The sequence below is a fragment of the Psammomys obesus genome, unplaced genomic scaffold (genome assembly GCF_907164565.1).
Source record: "Psammomys obesus unplaced genomic scaffold, mPsaObe1.curated_primary_1811, whole genome shotgun sequence".
Taxonomy (NCBI): Eukaryota; Metazoa; Chordata; class Mammalia; order Rodentia; family Muridae; genus Psammomys; species Psammomys obesus.
The window spans coordinates 24226177-24244750 of NW_026585504.1; the positions used below are offsets into that span (position 1 = coordinate 24226177).

General features: G+C 38.3%; 1 protein-coding gene across 1 annotated transcript in view; it reads left to right on the forward strand.

Moving 5' to 3' along the window:
- Nucleotides 1-18574, forward strand: part of Ano3 (anoctamin 3) — a 177778-nt gene that overhangs the window by 55210 nt on the left and 103994 nt on the right. Inside the window, exon 3 of the mRNA XM_055599197.1 lies at nucleotides 17031-17131. Within this exon, the coding sequence (XP_055455172.1) occupies nucleotides 17031-17131 (101 nt within the window). The remainder of the gene's footprint in view (nucleotides 1-17030; nucleotides 17132-18574) is intronic.

The window sequence follows — 18574 nt, forward strand, 5'->3', positions numbered from 1 at the left end:
GTATCCCATAAGCCCCACCCTCCTCCCCTCCCGATCCCACCCTCCCTCCCCTTTCTGCATGCATGCCACTCCCCAAGTCCACTGATAGGGGAGGTTCTCCTCTTCTTTCTGATCTTAGTCTATCAGTTCTCATCAAAAGTGGCTGCATTGTCCTCTACTGTGGCCTGATAAGACTGCTCCCCCCTCAGGGGGAAGTGATCAACGAGCAGGCCAATCAGATTATGTCAGAGGCAGTCCCTCTTCCCATTACTATGTAACCCACTTGGACACTGAACTGCCATGGGCTACACCTGTGCAGGGGTTCCAGGTCATCTCCACGAATAGTCCTTGGTTGGAGTATGATTTTCTGGGAAGTTCCCTGTGTTCAAATTATCTTGTTCTGTTGCTCTCCTTGTGGAGTTCCCGTCCCCTCCAGCTCTGACTATTTCCCACTTCTTACATAGAATTCCATTCACTCTGCCCATCAGTTGGCCATCAGGCTCAGCATCTGCTTTGACAGTCTATACTGCAGAAGCTTTCAGAGGCCCTCTGTGGCAGGTTTCAAGGTTGTTTCCTGTTTTCTTCTGGCTTTCAGAGGCGCTCTGTAGCGGGTTCCGAGGTTGTTTCCTATTTTCCTTTTCTTCTGATGGCTATCCTCTTTGCCTTTCAGGATGGGGATTGAAAATTTTAGTTAGGGTCCTCTCTTTTGCTTAGTTGTTTAGATGTACAGATTTTAGTGGGTTTATTCTATGTTGTATGTTTATATGAGTGAGTAGATACCATGCGTGTCTTTTTGCTTCTGGGACAACTCACTCGGATGATCCTTTCCAGGTCCCACCATTTACCTGCAAATTTCATGATTTCCTTATTTTTTCATTGCTGAGTAATACTCCATTGTATAGATGTACCACAGTTTCTGCATCCATTCTTCAGTTGAGGGACATCTGGGTTGTTTCCAGCTTCTGGATATTACAAATAAAGCTGCTACAAACATGGTTGAGCAAATGTCCTTTTTGTGTACTTGCGCCTCTTTTGGGTATATGCCTAGGAGTGGTATGGCTGGATCTTGAGGAAGCGCTATTCCTAGTTGTCTGAGAAAGCACCAGATTGATTTCCAGAGTGGTTGTACCAGTTTACATTCCCACCAGCAGTGGAGAAGGGTTCCCCTTTCTCCACAACCTCTCCAGCATGTGTTGGCCCTTGAGTTTTTCATCTTGGCCATTCTGATGGGTGTAAGGTGAAATCTCAGGGTTGTTTTGATTTGCATTTTCCTTATAGCTAATGAGGTTGAGCATTTCTTTAAGTGGTTCTCTGCCATTCGATATTCTTCTACAGAGAATTCTCTCTTTAGCTCTGTTCCCCATTTTTTAAGTGGATTACTTAGTTTATTGCTTTTCAGCTTGTTTAGTTCTTTATATATATTGGATATGAGTCCTCTGTCAGATAAAGGGTTGGTGATGATTCTTTCCCAATCTGTAGGCAGTCGCTTTGTTTTGATGATGGTGTCCTTTGCTTTACAGAAGCTTTTCAATTTCATGAGGTCCCATTTATTGATTGTTACTCTTAGAGCCTGTGCTGTTGGTGTTCTGTTCAGGAAGTTTTCTCCTGTACCAATGAGTTCTAGGGTATTCCCCACTTTTTTTTCTAGCCGATTTAATGTGTCTGGTTTTATGTTGAGGTCTTTGATCCACTTGGACTTCAGTTTTGTGCAGGGTGATAAGTATGGATCTATTTTCATTTTTCTACATGTAGACATCCAGTTGGACCAGCACCATTTGTTGAAGATGCTATCTTTTTTCCATTGTATGGTTTTGGCATCTTTGTCAAAAATCAGGTGTCCGTAAGTGTGTGGGTTTATTTCTGGGTCTTCTGTTCAATTCCATTGATCCACCACTCTGTTTCTATGCCAGTACCATGCAGTTTTTATAACTGTTGCTCTATAGTACAGCTTGAGATCAGGGATGGAGATACCTCCAGAAGATCTTTTATTGTAGAGGATTGTTTTAGCAATTCTCGGTTTCTTGTTATTCCATACAAAGTTGAGAATTTTTCTTTCCAGGTCTGTAAAGAATTGTGTTGGCAATTTGATGGGAATTGCATTAAATCTGTAGATTGCTTTTGGTAAGATGGCCATTTTTACTATGTTAATCCTGCCAAGCCATGAGCATGGGAGATCTTTTCATCTTCTCATATCTTCCTCTAATTCTTTCTTCAGAGACTTGAAATTTTTTTCATACAAGTCTTTGACTTGCTTGGTTAGGGTTACACCAAGGAACTTTATGTCATTTGTGGCTATTATGAATGGTGTTGTTTCTCTAATTTCTTTCTCAGCCCTTTTGTCTTTTGTATACAGGAGTGCTACTGATTTTTTTGAGTTAATTTTGTATCCGGCCACTTTGCTGAAGGTGTTTATCAGCTGTAGGAGTTCCCTGGTAGAGTTTTTGGGGTCACTCATATATACTATCATATCATCTGCAAATAGTGATAATTTGACTTCTTCCTTTCCCATCTGTATCCCCTTGATCTCCTTCGACTGTCTTATTGCTCTAGCAAGGACTTCCAGCACTATGTTGAAGAGATATGGAGACAGTGGGCAGCCTTGTCTTGTCCCTGATTTCAGTGGGATTGCTTTAAGTTTCTCTCCATTCAGTTTGATGTTGGCTATAGGCTTGCTGTATATCACCTTTACTATGTTTAGATATGTGCCTTGTATCCCTGATCTCTCCAGTACTTTAAACATGAATGGATGTTGGATTTTGTCAAATGCTTTTTCAGCATCTAGGGAGATTATCATGTGTTTTTTTTTTTTCAGTTTGTTAATATGGTGGATCACATTGATGGATTTCCATATATTGAACCACCCCTGCATACCTGGGATGAAGCCTACTTGGTCATTGTGGAAAATATATTTGATGTGTTCTTGGATCCGGTTTGCAAGTATTTTGTTAAGTACTTTTGCATCAATGTTCATAAGGGAGATTGGCCTGAAATTCTCTTTCTTTGTTGAGTCTTTGTGAGGTTTAGGTACCAAGGTGATTGTGGCTTCATAGAATGAGTTTGGTAATGTTCCTTCTGTTTCTATTTTGTGGAATAGTTTGAAGAGAATTGGAGTTAGCTCTTCTTTGAAGGTCTGGTAGAATTCTGCGCTGAAGCCATCTGGTCCTGGGCTTTTTTTGGATGGGAGACTGTTGATGACTGCTTCTATTTCTTTGGGGGATATAGGACTATTTAATTGATTTACCTGGTCCTGATTCAGCTTTCGTGAGTCAAATCTATCAAGAAAATTGTCCATTTCATTTAGATTTTCAAATTTTGTTGAGTATAGACTTTTGAAGTAAGTCCTAATGATTGTTTGGATTTCCTCAGTGTCTGTAGTTATGTCCCCCTTTTCATTTCTGATTTTGTTGATTTGGGTGGTGTCTCTCTGCCTTTTAGTTAGCTTGGTTAAGGGTTTGTCGATCTTGTTGATTTTCTCAAAGAACCAGCTCTTGGTTTCATTGATTCTTTGAATTGTTTTATTTGTTTCTAATTGATTGATTTCAGCCCTGAGTTTGATTATTTCCAGTCATCTTCTCCTTTTTGGTGTGTCTGCTTCTTCTTTTTCTAGGGTTTTTAAGTGGGCCATTAAGTTGCTTGAATGAGCTTTCTCGAATTTCTTCTTGAAGGCACTTAGTGCTATGAACTTTCCTCTTAGCACTGCTTTCATTGTGTCCCACAAGTTAGGGTATGTTGTGTCTTCATTTTCATTGAGTTCTAGAAAGGCTTTAATTTCTTTCTTTATTTCTTCCCTGACCCAGCTGTCCTTTAGTAACAAGTTGTTCAGTTTCCATGTGTGTGTAGGCTTTTTGCTATTTCTGTTGTTGTTGAAGTCCAGCTTTATTCCATGGTGATCAGACAGGATACAAGGGATTATTTCAGTCTTCTTGTATCTGTTGAGGCTTGCTTTGTGACCAACTATATGGTCTATTTTGGAGAAGGTTCCATGAGGTGCTGAGAAGAAGGTAAATTCTTTTGTGTTTGGGTGTAAAGTTCTGTAGATGTCTGTGAGGTCCATTTGATTCATGACCTCTGTCAGAGATATTGTTTCTTTGTTTAATTTCTGTTTTGTTGACCTGTCCTTTGTTGAGAGTGGGGTGTTGAAGTCTCCCACTACTAATGTGTGGGGATCTATATGTGGTTTAAATTTTATCAATGTTTCTTTTACAAATGTGGGTGCTCTTGTATTTGGGGCATAGATGTTCAGGATTGTGATGTCTTCCTGGTGGAATTTTCCCTTGATGGGTATGAAGTGTCCTTCCTTATCTCTTTTTATTAATTTTGGTTGAAAGTCTATTTTATCAGATATTAGAATGGCTACTCCTGCTTGTTTCTTGGGTCCATTTGCTTGGAAAGTCTTCTTCCAACATTTTACCCTCAGGTAATGTCTATCTTTGTGTTTTAGGTGTGTTTCTTGTATGCAAGAGATTGCTGGGTTTTGTTTAATTATCCACTCTGTTAATCTGTGTCTTTTTACTGGAGAGTTGAGTCCATTGATGTTGAGAGAGATTAATGACCAGTGGCTGTTAGATCCTTTGATTTTGATGTTGGCTGTGTTCATAAGGTTGTGTGCTTGGTTGCTTTTTGTTTTGCTGTAGTAAGGTTAATTATTTCCTGTGTTTTCTTGACAGAAGCTAATTTTCTTGGGTTGTATTTTCCCTTCCAGTATCTTCTGTAATGCTGGATTTGTGTGTAGGTATTGTTGAAATTTGTTTTTGTCATTGAATATCTTGTTTTCTCCGTCTATGAGGACTGAGAGTTTTGCAGGGGATAGTAGCCTGGGTTGACATCTGTGTTCTCTTAGGATCTGCATGATGTCTGTCCAGGCCCTTCTGGCTTTCATAGTTTCTGTTGAAAAGTCAGGTGTGATTCTAATGGGTTTGCCGTTATATGTTACTTGGCCTTTTTCCCTTGCAGCTTTTAGTATTTTTTCTTTGTTCTGTATATTTACTGTTTTGATTATTATGTGGCGGGAGGATTTTCTTTTCTGGTCAAATTTGTTGGGTGTTCTGTAAGCCTCATGTATCCTTATTGGCTTTTCCTTTAACTTGGGGAAATTTTCTTCAATCATTTTGTTGAAAATATTTTCTGGGCCTTGGAGACGGGAGTCTTCTTTTTCCTCTATTCCTATTATTCTTAGGTTTTGTCTTTTCATAATATCTTGGACTTCTTGGAAGTCTTCTTGGAAGGTCTGTGTCAGGAATTATTTGGATTTAACATTTTCTTTGACAGATACATCGATTTCTTGTATCCATTGTATCTTCTACACCTGAGATTCTTTCTTCCATTTCTTGTATTCTGTTGGTTATGCTTACCTCTGTAGTTCCTGTTTTCTTCCCTAAATTCTTCCTCTCCATTATTTCCTCCATTTGTGTTTTCTTTAATTTTTCTAGTTCTATCTTCAGGTCTTGGGTTGTTTTGTTTACTTCCTTCACCTGTCTGCTTGTATTTTCCTCTTTTTCTTTTAGTTCCTTCAACTCTGTCTCTTTTATTTCTTTTAGTGATTTAATTATTTCTTCTCTGAAGGCCACAAGCTGTTTGGCTGCATCTTCCCGTATTTCTTCACGGATGGCCCTAATCTGTTTGTCTTTATCTTCCTCCATTTCTTTACGGATAGCCATGATCTTTTTGGTTTTATCTTCCTCTAATTCATTACGTATTTTATGTGTTTCCTCTATTATTCTCTTCATCAACATAGATGTAAGGTCATCTTCTTGATTTTCTATTATGCTGCATTGTTCAGGGCTGTTCGCCCCTGGATGGCTGGGTTCTGGAGATGCCATATTGCTCTGTCTTTTGTTGGTTGAGCCTTTACGCTGACCTCTACCCATTGGGCTGATTTAGGTGTTGGCTGTTAGTTTCTGTGCTTCCTGGAGTCCTGAGGTAGGGAGTATCCCCTTGGCCGGAAGATGATTTTTCCTGAAGGAGTCCTTCTCTGCTTTTTGGTTATGGTCACTGTATGGCCAGTGTTTCTCAGGAGTTGCCACTGCTCACCTCAGGTTTATAGCCCTGAGTAGTAGCTGTGGTCTATGTTAGGCAGGGGGGGATCTCCTCTTACCCATAGAATTTCTCAAGACAGCTGCCCCACTGCTGGGTTTCTTGTTATAAATTTAGTGTGCTGCTGCTCACTAAATTTCCATGTATAGTCCTCTTGAAGAAACTGCTGGTTCCCTAGCTGTGGGGTTTTCTCCCAACAGGAAAACTCAGTCTGTTATCCTGGGGTGCACAGTTCTGTCCGGGAAAGTGGGAGGTGCACTCAGCAAGTCTCTGGGCCAGAGGCTGATTGCTCCGCTCTACACCTGGAGAATGTGCACCCAGGTTGAGTTGTCACCTGGGGGCACTGCTCTGGTCTGGAGGCTGGGTGCCTCACTCTGGACCAGAAGCTGTGTGTCTCTGTCTGGGATGGCGGCTGCAGGCACCGCTGTGGTCCAGATGCTGTGGGTGCAGCCCCCCTGAAGGACCATGGATTCCCACAGTTTTGACAGTCCAGCCAGGGACAACTGGCCGATCCCTGGCACAGTATCTGAGGGCTGCTGTAATGGCTCTTTGGCTCCTGTAGGTCTGAGGATGCAGCTGTGTGTCCCAGTGCCCCAGGGGAACTCAACAATGGTGGCAGAGCACAGTGCTCCTGCCTGCACAAGAGTCTGTGTGAGTCCAGGAAGTGTTTTGGTGCTGGGTGTCCTAAGCGTTAGAGCTGCTGACCCCCTCCGCTGGGGGTTTCCTCCTGCCAGAGACACACAGTCTGGTGCCCTGGTGCCCTGGTGCCCACAGTTCTATCTGAGGTGGCGAATCAGGCGTGCAGGCAGGGCTCCGTGCAGGCGCCTTTGTCCCGGCTCTGGGTCCAGGCTGGCTCCTGGGGCACCCATGGAACCCGAGTCTTTTCCAGGGGATGTCTGGGTAACCTGGGGTCGGTCCCAATTGTTTCCTGCTCCGTGGGGTTATCTCTCGACTGGGAAATCCAGTCTATGGTGCTGTGGGCCCACAGTTCAGTCTGGGACCGTGGCCAGATGGCGCTGGCGTGTAGCTCCAGGCTGGTGACCAAGTGCCTGGTGGAACCGGGATTTCTTCAGCGGTTTAGCCGGGTCAGTTAAAGCTGATGGAATCCCCCACCGTGGGTTATCCTCTCACCTGTGAAACACAATCACTTGTGTTTTATGGCCGAGAGTTCCGATTGCTGGTCACTGTGCCAATCCTGCTGTGCTGCTCCTCAGAATGAGGGTCCTCCAGGCGCCGCCATCTTGCCCCGCCTTCCTACACTGAGTCTTAGTGCAGTCTTTTTCCTTGCTTCTCTGAACTACTATTAAAAAAATATATATTCCACGCTACATCCAAAACCAGTTGTTTTCACTCTTAAAGGATGTTTCTTCATTTTTGTGGTCTCTGTGTTTCGTTATTGTTGTTTTGTTTTTAGACTGGCACACAGCAAGACAGAACCTTCTGATGATTCCTGTTATTCCTGGACAGAGGAATGTCCCACTTTAGGTTGCATAATTATAATTTTCCCAACCCGCCTCCACTTTCCTAAGATTTTAATCTACACAGTAAAGAGGTAGGGCAGCTAAGTCAGTAGGTGAATTCAAACTTCCTGCCTAGAGGATCTGCTACCACTGTATACGGTAGTCACTGCCATTAGTAATATTTCCTATCCCCTCTTCAGTGTCCCCGTGTCATAACAAATGTTTTGTTATTGTTGTTGATGATGATGATGATGAAAATGTAAGTGGAAAAATTTGAGGAAACCTATTCCTTCAGATTTCATATTAAAAATTAGTTTTTTAAATATATTTTTTCTAAAATGCCGCATTAAATTTGATCTGAATAATATTAAGTAACAGTTATTATTCAAAGAGGGGAGAGAAATAGCAGGGGATAGGGGAAAGGAAGAAGAGGAATAGGTAGAGGCAATATATAGAGAGAGCTTTTAAATTTTGAATAGATATTAACTACAAATAATATATTTTATTATGATGCATTCATACCTATATAAGAATTTTATAAAGCAATGTTATATAAGGAATGTGTCTGGGCACTATGTGTACACTGAAAGAACCTGACCTGACTGAAAAGGAATTGCTATCAGTCAAGATTCTCTAGAGAAAGAGAATTAGAATGAGCCTATATTTTAAAATGTGTGTTAGATTGGCTTACACAGCAGATAGTCCAGTGATGGATATTTGCACACTGGGGAAGCAGAGAAACCCAGTAGCTGCAGAGTCAACAAGGAGAGCGCCTCAGCAGTCATGATCTGGATCTGCAGGCCCAGGAGATGGATAACGGGAGAGCCACTGGTTCTCAAATTAGATTGGAAAGCCAAAGGTTTCTGATGTCATTGAATGTCGACGGCAGCACCAGCATAGACGTGGACTCAACAGTAAGGGGCTAAGGCAGCTGGATGCAGCACTGCTTTTCCGTAGACCTTTTTATATCTGCACAGTCACCAGAAGCTGCTTCCCACTCTGTGGGATGGCTCCCTCTGTTACTTTTCCAGGAAAAAAAAAAAAAACTTTCACAGACCCACTCAGAGGTGACTGACTGTCTTAGTTCATTCCAGGTCTCATCAGATTGACAACCAATCCATTAATAGTCACAGAGTCCATCTTAGAAATTCAGAGGCAGATTTCTACCCACAGAAAGAAGCTGCAACAAAACTTACTGTTGTCTAGAAAAGAACTAGTTTTTTGAAGGGAGTATGAAGAAGAGAAAGCTAATAATTGTAATTCTGAGAAATACAAGCAGAAATGTTTGAAGCTTATAAAGTAAATGAAGATTATGACTTGAAAATAAATCTTGTCTCTAGTCTTTAGAATATAAATTATGTATGAAATATGCACTGGAAAAAAAGCAATAGGATAATGGGAAAAAAGAACAGAGATAATCCTACAAAATAGTAGGAGAAGAGAACAAACATGTGAAATTATCAGGGATAAACTTGGGAGCCAGGTAATATCTGGTTATAGGAAAACATACTGGGGAAGACTAAGACCAGAAAGATACTGGTTCATTGGAGAATGTGGAGGACCTCAGGAAAAGCAGTAAGAATGCCTTCTCTGAGAAGACAGATGTACACTCCATCCAAGCAAACAATAGATGACGAAGTAGACGAGCGAGAGTAGATAATGGAGAACGAACACATTATCATTTACCTGCTTGTCTGTATGAGAGGTGAGAAAACCGCCAGGGAAGAAAATGGACTTCAGTGATAGTGCCTTTCGTGTTTTCTCTTCAGCTTTTCACTTACTCTTTTAGACAGGATGTTTAAATGGTTATGAATAAGATTTAAGAGAAGTGGGAGGGAATCACAGAGGAAAAAATACAAAGGAAGATGTCAGAGAAAGGAGACAAGAACAAAAAGAGGAACTGGAGAAATAGAGGTCAAAGGAGAGTAAAAATATGTATTAGTTCATTCAATACCAAATAATCAGCCTTGAAAACATGCTTGTAACATTATACTGAGTGAGCAGGTTATATTTAAGAATATGTTATATATATATATATATGCATTAATAACAATTAATTTTAAAGAATATGTTATATATATGCATTAATAACATATATACATATATATGTATATATACATATATACGTATATATACATATATATACGTATATACGTATATACATACATATATATACATATATACATATATATATACGTATATACATATATACGTATATATACATATATACGTATATATACATATACATGTATATATAATATACATATATATGCATTAATAACAATTAATTTTTAAAAAGCCATGATTGCAAAAGAGCAAAGAGGGATGTGTGGGAGTGTTTGTAAGGAGGAAAAGAAAGGGGAAAATGATGTGATTATATTAAAATCTCAAAAATAAAAGATTGTCTTTAGGAAAGAGTTAAAGGAAAGATTATACAATATTTAGGAAACTTAAAATTCCTAAATTATATTTTGGTATCTCATTTATTTGTTTGTTTGTTTGTTTGTATGTGTGTGTGTTCAATCATGCCTCTGTGTGTTCATACCACAAATGTGCCTCAGCACATGTAGAGATCAAAGGAAACTTAGAGAAATAAGTTCTCTCTTTTAACTTTTTGGGCTCCAACTCATTTCACAAGGGTTGGCTAAAGGCACCTTTACACACTGAACCATCTTATCAGACCCTTAATTTATATTTTAAATTTAATTTTCATACTAGACCTATGATCCTAACTTTTATAGTGTTAAGAGTTTTTGCATTTACTTACTTAAGATTTGATTCATTATTTATGGTTTCATGTATTAAATCAACCTGTCATGACAAATAGATTATACATAAATAGAAATATTTTTTAAAACAAGTGTTCTAGCATTATTTCACAAAAAACATGTTGTTTCAAGATAGTCAAGACTTCTTGAAATTCTTTGTTTTAGTCTTCTAATGCTGATTAACAAATTATCACAAATTTGGCATTCTAAAAGAAAACTCATTCTGCTCAATCAGAATTTTGTAGGCGAGAAGTTTGAGATAAAGTGGTTGAACTGTTTGCTCAGTTTCTGTATGGGACATGAATCGGCATAAACCAGCACGTTTCCAGGATGCCTGGACATGGAACACTGAAACTTTCAAGTTTGTGGCACAATTCATTTCCTGAGTAGTGGTTGCCTATTGCTCAGTTAAATTTCAGCCCTTAGCGGGTAGCACTCATTTTTTGCTACATATCCGCTCTCTTTGCAAAACTACCAGTAAGGTATTTTGCCTGCATCATTATGCTATTTTTTAATGTAGCATGCCAGGGAAAGAACAGTCTTTTTTATTTGTTTGTTTGAATTTTCATTATTATTATTATTAATTAAAATTTATTCACTTTGTATCTGTGCTGTAGCCCCCTCCCTCATTTTCTCTGGATCCCATCCCCCCTCCCACTTTCCTTCCTATGTCCCTTCCCTAGTCCACTGATATGGGTGGTCCTCCTCCCCTAATATCCAACCCTAGCCTATCAGGTCTGTCTGGATCCTATTTCCTTGTAGCCTAGTAAGGACTCCTGTCAGGGGGAGGTGATCAAACATCAGACAACTGAGTTCATGCCAGTTACTGTCCCTGTTCCCCTTACTAGGAAACTCACATGGAGGTTGAGTTGCCCATGGGCTACATCTGAGCAGGGAGTCTAGGTCCTCTCCATTCATGGTCCTTAGTTGATTCATCAGTCACTGCAGGCTCCTCGGATCCAGATTTTTTTACTCTGTTGGTCTTCTTGTGGAGCTCCTGCCCCCTCCAGGTCTTTCTGTCTGCCCATTCTTCTATAAGATTCCCTGCACTCTGCCCAAAGTTTGTCTATGAGTCTCAGCCTCTGCTTTACAACCCTGGTGGGTAGTCTTTCAAAGGAACCTGTGGAAGGCGCCTGGCCTTTTTATGAGCTCATATACCTAGAGAATAATCTGTGCTCTTATTTAAAAACATTAACTGTTACATGGAGCATAGTAATCTAACTGTAGAGTGTCATATAGCATATTCACATATCCCAGGGATTATACTCAGCAAGTACAATGAAGAACAGAGATTCTCAAAGCGCTGCCCACAACACTTCTGTAATAACATCAGCACCCTTCATTCTTCATTTAAGCAAGAGGCTTACATGATAGATTATAAAATAAGTGTATTTTTAAATAAAATGTTATGCTAATTTAGGACTCACTAGTATACAAGTACTTATAGATCTCTAAGTATCAAACCCAGTCTTTTAAGGTTAGTAATACAGAACAGAGGTAGATCTCTTACATACTCTCAGTGTTCAAGGATGTCAGTTTAGTGACCAGTCCTCAGCCCCTAAAGAGAAAAAAGAAAAAAAAAAGCCTAAACATCAACAACTAAAACCATTTTCATTATTACGAAGCTCTAGGGCAGTAACCAGTTTTCATAGTTTTTGCTAGTGAATGCTATGAACTTTAGATGCAATTTTGTTTTATGTTTAAAAGATTTATGGCTTTTAGTAGATGGAAGGAAAAACAGCTTTATGAAAATATTGCAGATCATGGGCCCTCAGCTGAAATATGGAGGTCAGAAAATCCTTGCATGCTTTATAAATAAATATGCATCAAAGCTGAGCACTGAGTCTGGCAGAAAGAAGATCACAATTTGTCACTGAATTGCATGTCTGTGTAAGCAGTTTCTAAAGGAAAGCATCCTCAAAAGTCAGTGCATACTTGAGGACCATTTTTGTACACAGCAAGGTGATTTGTCACTGTGAGATTTGTGTCTTGTAGTACAGTTTATAGCAGCAGCTTGTCTTCCTTTTAGAGATGGCAGATGCCTTCAGAGACCACATACACTTTTCCTTGTTTTGTATCCAAATCTTGCGAAATGACTTTGTGAAAACATAGTTTCTAAGTTTCCTCCTTTCCTGGGAGTAAATGTTCTTCCTCTTGGGAATTTTAGGTGGAATAATTAAATTATAACGAGAAGAGTGGTGGTTGTGGGGGGCTTGTTCCTCTGAAAAGCCTACTTTCAGCAGAGATGAGCAGAATAGACCCAGATTGGCAGCTTGTGCTTCTAAAGGAGAAGGTGATCTTTTTCCTTGACAGCACCATTGTGTCACCAATACCATCACCTCATCTGCTACCTGCAGAGAATGAAACTAGTTGCCTTTTGTGATTTCAAATGAAGTTAAACAAAAGAGACATTCATTTGGGAATGCTATAAAAAAGCATCATCTTATACTGATTAAAATGATCTTTCAGTGTGTATGCATTTAAAGCTAAGGCCTGAAAATGAGACGCATGCTAGCTGTGTGCACTTAGCTGACATTTTACCCAGGGATGATAGTCACTGTAATGCAAGATCCCTCCTTCCAACAGAGCCTTTTATTTTAGGTGATGAGATTATTTCACATCAAAAGCTTGACAGCAATGAATTAATAACCTGCAAGATGCAAGCTAGACACAGTGGCTGTTTTGGATCCTGAAATAGTGCCCCTCTGCAGAATAACCAGGCTTAACAGATGTCCTTATTTCTTGCTCAGGTATAAGTTAGGCAGAATGTAAGTCAGAAGAAGTTAGCTCACCAGGCATGATGGAATACATTTGTAGCCTCAGCTCTAAAGAAAATGTGGCAGAAAGATCATGAGTTAAAGAACAGCTGGGTCTATACAATTAGTTCTCAACAAGCCCAGGCTACATAATAATATCCTATCTGAACATAATAATAATAGTAATAATAGTAAATAAAATAAAAGTTAACTCATTCATTCATTCATCTTTTCAGTGCATGGTCAGTGAGTGTGACAATGAAATTGGATACATGGAGACTCATGCACATATGGATTCACTTCTAGCGCAAAGCAAGGAGGAAACACCACAGGAAGGAGAGCACACTGACACAAGGAGACTCAGACAAACAGGAGGCAGCAGAGAGTGTGATAGGGAGAGGCAGCGGTGGCAAGCTGTGTAAGCACGGGACTATGTCAAGTAGTGGCTGGTTACAAAGACACATCTCTCTCCCAAACTAGTATCTGCACAAGTATGTTTTTTATAGGTAACATTCAGTTTATATTATCAGAGAAGAATATTTTTTTTTTATTTTTCTTTTTAGTTACAATTTGTTAACTCTGTGTCCCAGCTGTATCCCGCTCCCTCATTCCCTCCCCCTCCCCAACTCCCTCCCTGGTCTCCTCCCTGCCCCTTTCCAAGTCCACTGATTGGGGAGAACCTCCTCCCCTTTCATTTAACCCTGTTTTATCAGGCATCTTCAAGGGCTGGCTGCAAAGTCCTCCTCTGTGACCTAACAGGACTGCTCCTCCCCTGGGGGGGGGGGAGGTCAAAGAGCCTGCCCTTGAGATCCAGATCCTGTTAGAATAGTCCTTGTTCCCCTTGCTTTGGAAAACTACTTGGTTACTGAGCTACCACGGGCCACATTCGAGCAGAAGTTCTAGGTTATATCCATAGATGGTCCTTGGTTGAGTGTCAGTCTCAGAAAAGACCCTGTGCCCGGATATATTTGGTACTTGTAGAGCTCCTATCCTTTCCATATCATACTAACTCCCCTTCTTTCATATGATTCCCTGCACTCTGCCATGGTTTGGTTATGAGTCTTAGTGTCTGCTTTGAAACACTGCTAGGTAGAGTCTTTCAGATGCCTTTTGCGGTAGACTCCTGTCATACATTCAATGCACATCCCATTTGTCTTTCTAAATGAGGAGAATATTTAACTGTTCGACTTATATCTTGATTCAAATCACTGTACATCAGAGGCCTTGGGGTGCTTTTGTTTTGTTTTGCTTTTCGTTTTGCCTCTGTTTGTTTGCAAATCATAAATTACTGCTGGATTTATGCTTACATTACCACAAGTCCTAGAATGAAAGGTGTTCAAAACGAAGGTACAAGCTCCATCACAGAGGAGCTAGCTCCTTAAAGGAGATCAAAACAAGAAACCGATCCAAGGGATGGTTTATAATTCACCTTTGTTTTAAATGCTGATCTGAGAAGCATACTCTCCCCTGACACCCAGACCCCATCGGGAGCAGGTACTTCACACAGCCAGTGTGAAGTCCTTCAACTCAGAGACTCTTCAGTTCTCAGCAAATGAACAAATAAATAAATAAAAATAAAAATGTAAAAATCAGAGGGCCAACTAATTATTCAAATGCCATGGAGATAGTAAATGGTACAGATGGAATTTGTCCTTGAGTATCTAGGATCTAAACAACATGGTTTTTGTTTGTTTGTTTGTTTGTTTGTTTGTTTTACAATGCAATGTAATTTTAAATAGGTAGTCAGGAATAAAGGAATGCAAGTTGTGTCCTCTAAGTGAAAGACTGGGTGATGTAATTGCAGTAGTGAGCATCTTAATTTCACTATCAGGACTTTTATTTGCAGTTGAAAATCACTTTCTATAGATACCGTCAGAAAGTATAACAGAATATAAAATGTGTCTTTATTTGTTTTAGATGGAAAAATCATTTTAGTAGAGGGCTTAAATTATCTGCTTTAAATTTTCATTTACTTATTTATTTTTATTTTGTTGCATGGTTCTGAAGCTCAAATACATAGCTGAAACATGCTTATCTGGCCCCTCACTAGTCTTTTGTAGCCACAAAAGATCTTATTTTTATCATGCCTATATAGAAACCTTTCCATTAATTATGGAGTAGGCATTACAAAGAGCCTGATAATATCAGCATTATGGTCTTATCTTTTACTTTGATAAGTGACAAATATCTAGATAAATTATAAATGTGTTTATATTGTTATTTAAATGAATAAGTAGTGCTTACAAAATTATTATGCAACACTAATAAAGTTACCATTTTTGTGTAATGATATAATTAAAATAAAATATTTAGAAATTAGATGAAAAAGTCATGAATTTGAGAGGATGAAGGCAACATGGGGTTTGGATGTGGAGATAAGGGTTGCAAATTTTATAAATGCGTGAAAATATCAAAAAAAATAACTTAAAGTTATAGTCAATTTTTATATGTTTATGCTGGACTAAATTTAAAGACCTATAGAAAGTTAATATCTGGCATAGTCAGTTACAATTTTCACATGTTTACCTTTAGATAGAGAGTGTCTTTTATTATTTTTTTTCTGTGGTGATTAGCACAATGTTAGCCCTCACTAAGTTCATAAATGTGACAGTCTATCATGCCAAGGTCGACTTATCATTTAAACAGTCAATTTTTCTCAGGACAGAATCACTGGACCTAGCAAATAGTGGGAACACTTGACAGCTACTTCAAAAATGTGGGAGATGATTAAACAGATTAATTGGTTAAGATTCCTGATGATTTTCAGTGGTTTATGCACTGTCTGAGTGAAAATGAGGGTCTTAATTATCTGTCCATTAAGAATAACTTGAAACTTGTAGTTGTAACTGCTCTGAATGGTAAGTCAATATATGATCAATAAGAATGATCAATACAATATTAATAGATAATGATTTCCTTATACATTGAGCAAGGACTCATTAGCTCTTGCACTTGGTAAGCAGCTGTGACATCACTTTTTTTTTTTTAAGGAAAAATTTTTTAAAATATTTATTTATTTATTATATATACACAGTTCTGCCTGCATGTATGCCCGCACTCCAGAAGAGGGCTGAAAATCTCATTATAGATGGCCATGAGCCATCATGTGGTTGCAGGGAATTGAACTTAGGTTCTCTGGAAGAACAGCCAGTGCTCTTAACCTCTGAGCCATCTCTTCAGCCCAAAAGGAAAGATTTTATTGACTATCTTCCATCAAGAAGATATCAAACCTGTCCTTTCAATTGACAGGAATTGGGGAATCAATAGAAAAGGGGGAAGTAGAATTTGTTGATTTGACCATGAGGAAGCAAAGCACTAAGGTTCTTTCGTGCAGGCAGAGATAAGCCCAGGCTTATTATACATTATATATATATGACATATATGTCATATATATATATGTTATATATAATAAGCCCAGGCTTATTATACATTATATATATATAATGTATATATATGTATATAATATATATTATATATATAATGTATATATACATATTATATATGTATATAATATATATTATATATAATGTATATATATACATATTATATATGTATATAATATATATTATATATATATATTATATATAATGTATAATAAGCCTGGGCTTATTATATATAACATATATATATATGACATATATGTTTCTTTCCAGGGGAGTTATTATGTTCTGAGTGGGAATTCTTAGGTTCTGTTAACAAAAGGCCATGTTTGAGATGAGTAGCTTTCTTATATGGATGTCCATCAGGCTTCAATCCAATATTGAATGGGCTCTGAAACTATTTCTTTTACAACATCTTCAGGAAAATTTTGTATTCAGGAGGTTCTTTATGGATGTATATATGTTTATAATTCTTGATGGCATTAATTTTTTAAATATATTTTATAAAAAATTTTCAACCATATGTCCCTTTATATAAGTGAGAGTGATCCCTGCATAGCCACAGAGACAATGTTTCTTCCTTTGAAATAGAGTTAGGATAGAATGTCATCAGTTCTGATTCTAAATAGTGGTGCTTCTCTATCCTTTTTTCAGCCAGCAATTGCAAACCCTGACATCATGTTTATTAAAATTCACATTCCATGGGATACCCTGTGCAAGTATGCAGAGAGGCTGAACATCAGAGTGCCCTTCAGGTACTTTTATACATTACTTCATTTTCTCTCAATATTACTGGGATGAGTCAGTCTTTTGTAACATCCAACAGCCATAAATGTGGGCCTTTATTCAGAGAAAATTATTTCACTTTTAAATTGTAGGGTACATTAGACAGGTTTTCCCCCGAAATTGTTTGGCTAATGTGGTGAACCTTTTGATTCCCTGGACATGCAAAGTCATTTCAAGACATACTTGCCCAGAGATGAGGTAAAATAGTTATTTTCAGATTTTTAACTTTAAGAAACTCCCAAGATCAATCCCTGTGCTTATCTCATGGGATTATATTAAAACTCTGATAATGGTTAACAAAAATTGTTTTTCAGATCAGGTCATCTAGGACAGTTTTCTGAGCTCTGTTCTCAATATCAATCATTAAGGAATGAAAATAGGTTACCTTCTTTCAAGTCCTTTTGGACAAAGAAATGTGTGGCGTAGCTGGGGTAACTGGTGTTCAGTATAGAAGGATCCAATCCCTCTATCCATGTCCTTAATTACGTAGCATTCATTGTATACACACTATATGCAGAATGCCCACTCATATTGACAATAGGTGTGTTTCCTTGAACATGGAGTCCAACAGATCCCATCAGAGGCTAAAAAGGAGTAAAATATTCAGAGAGAATGTACATGTAAGGGAACACTGAGCTCAATTAAAAAGCATGATGAAAGTTTTCTGTGTTGGTAACATACAGGAAACCAACCCTGTAACACACTGAAAAGACTTATGTCAAGTCTCAAGAGTGTTCAAGAAAAAGAAGGAGATGCTGATGCAAGTTTCTTCAGACATCTGAAACATCTCAAGCCTTGAAATATGTAACATCTGTCATTGTGCAGAAATAAGCAACTGGGTATTTTTTACACTCAATTCCTGCTATATTAGGTGTTTAAGTTACCTAGAAATTATCTAAAATTGCATTAGGATATCTGTAGATTAGTACAAACACTGACATTTTTGTAACTGTGTATATTCATACAATGCTATATATGTAGTGTGTATTTGAATTAATTCTCTTAGAAAATGGAGAAGTCTCTGTATAAAATCATTACTTGTTATCATCATCACCATCATCTTCGTTAGCAAAAGCATTTAATGTTTTAAAGAACAATTTTTTATTATTGCATTAATTAAATGTTCTAAATTATCCATAAACATATTTATTTGTGAAACCTATTACATTCCACAAAGAAAAGCTATAAATTTGAGTCAGTAAGATAGCTCAGCAGATAAAGACACTAGTTGCTGAATCTGAGAATATGAATTTGAGCCCTATTTCCCACATGGGTAAAGAAAAAAAAATTTCCCTCTGACCTCCACATGAGTGTCGTAACACCTATGTGCTTATACACACACCTATAAGTATAAATAAATAATAGATAGATAGATAGATAGATAGATAGATAGATAGATAGATAGATAGATA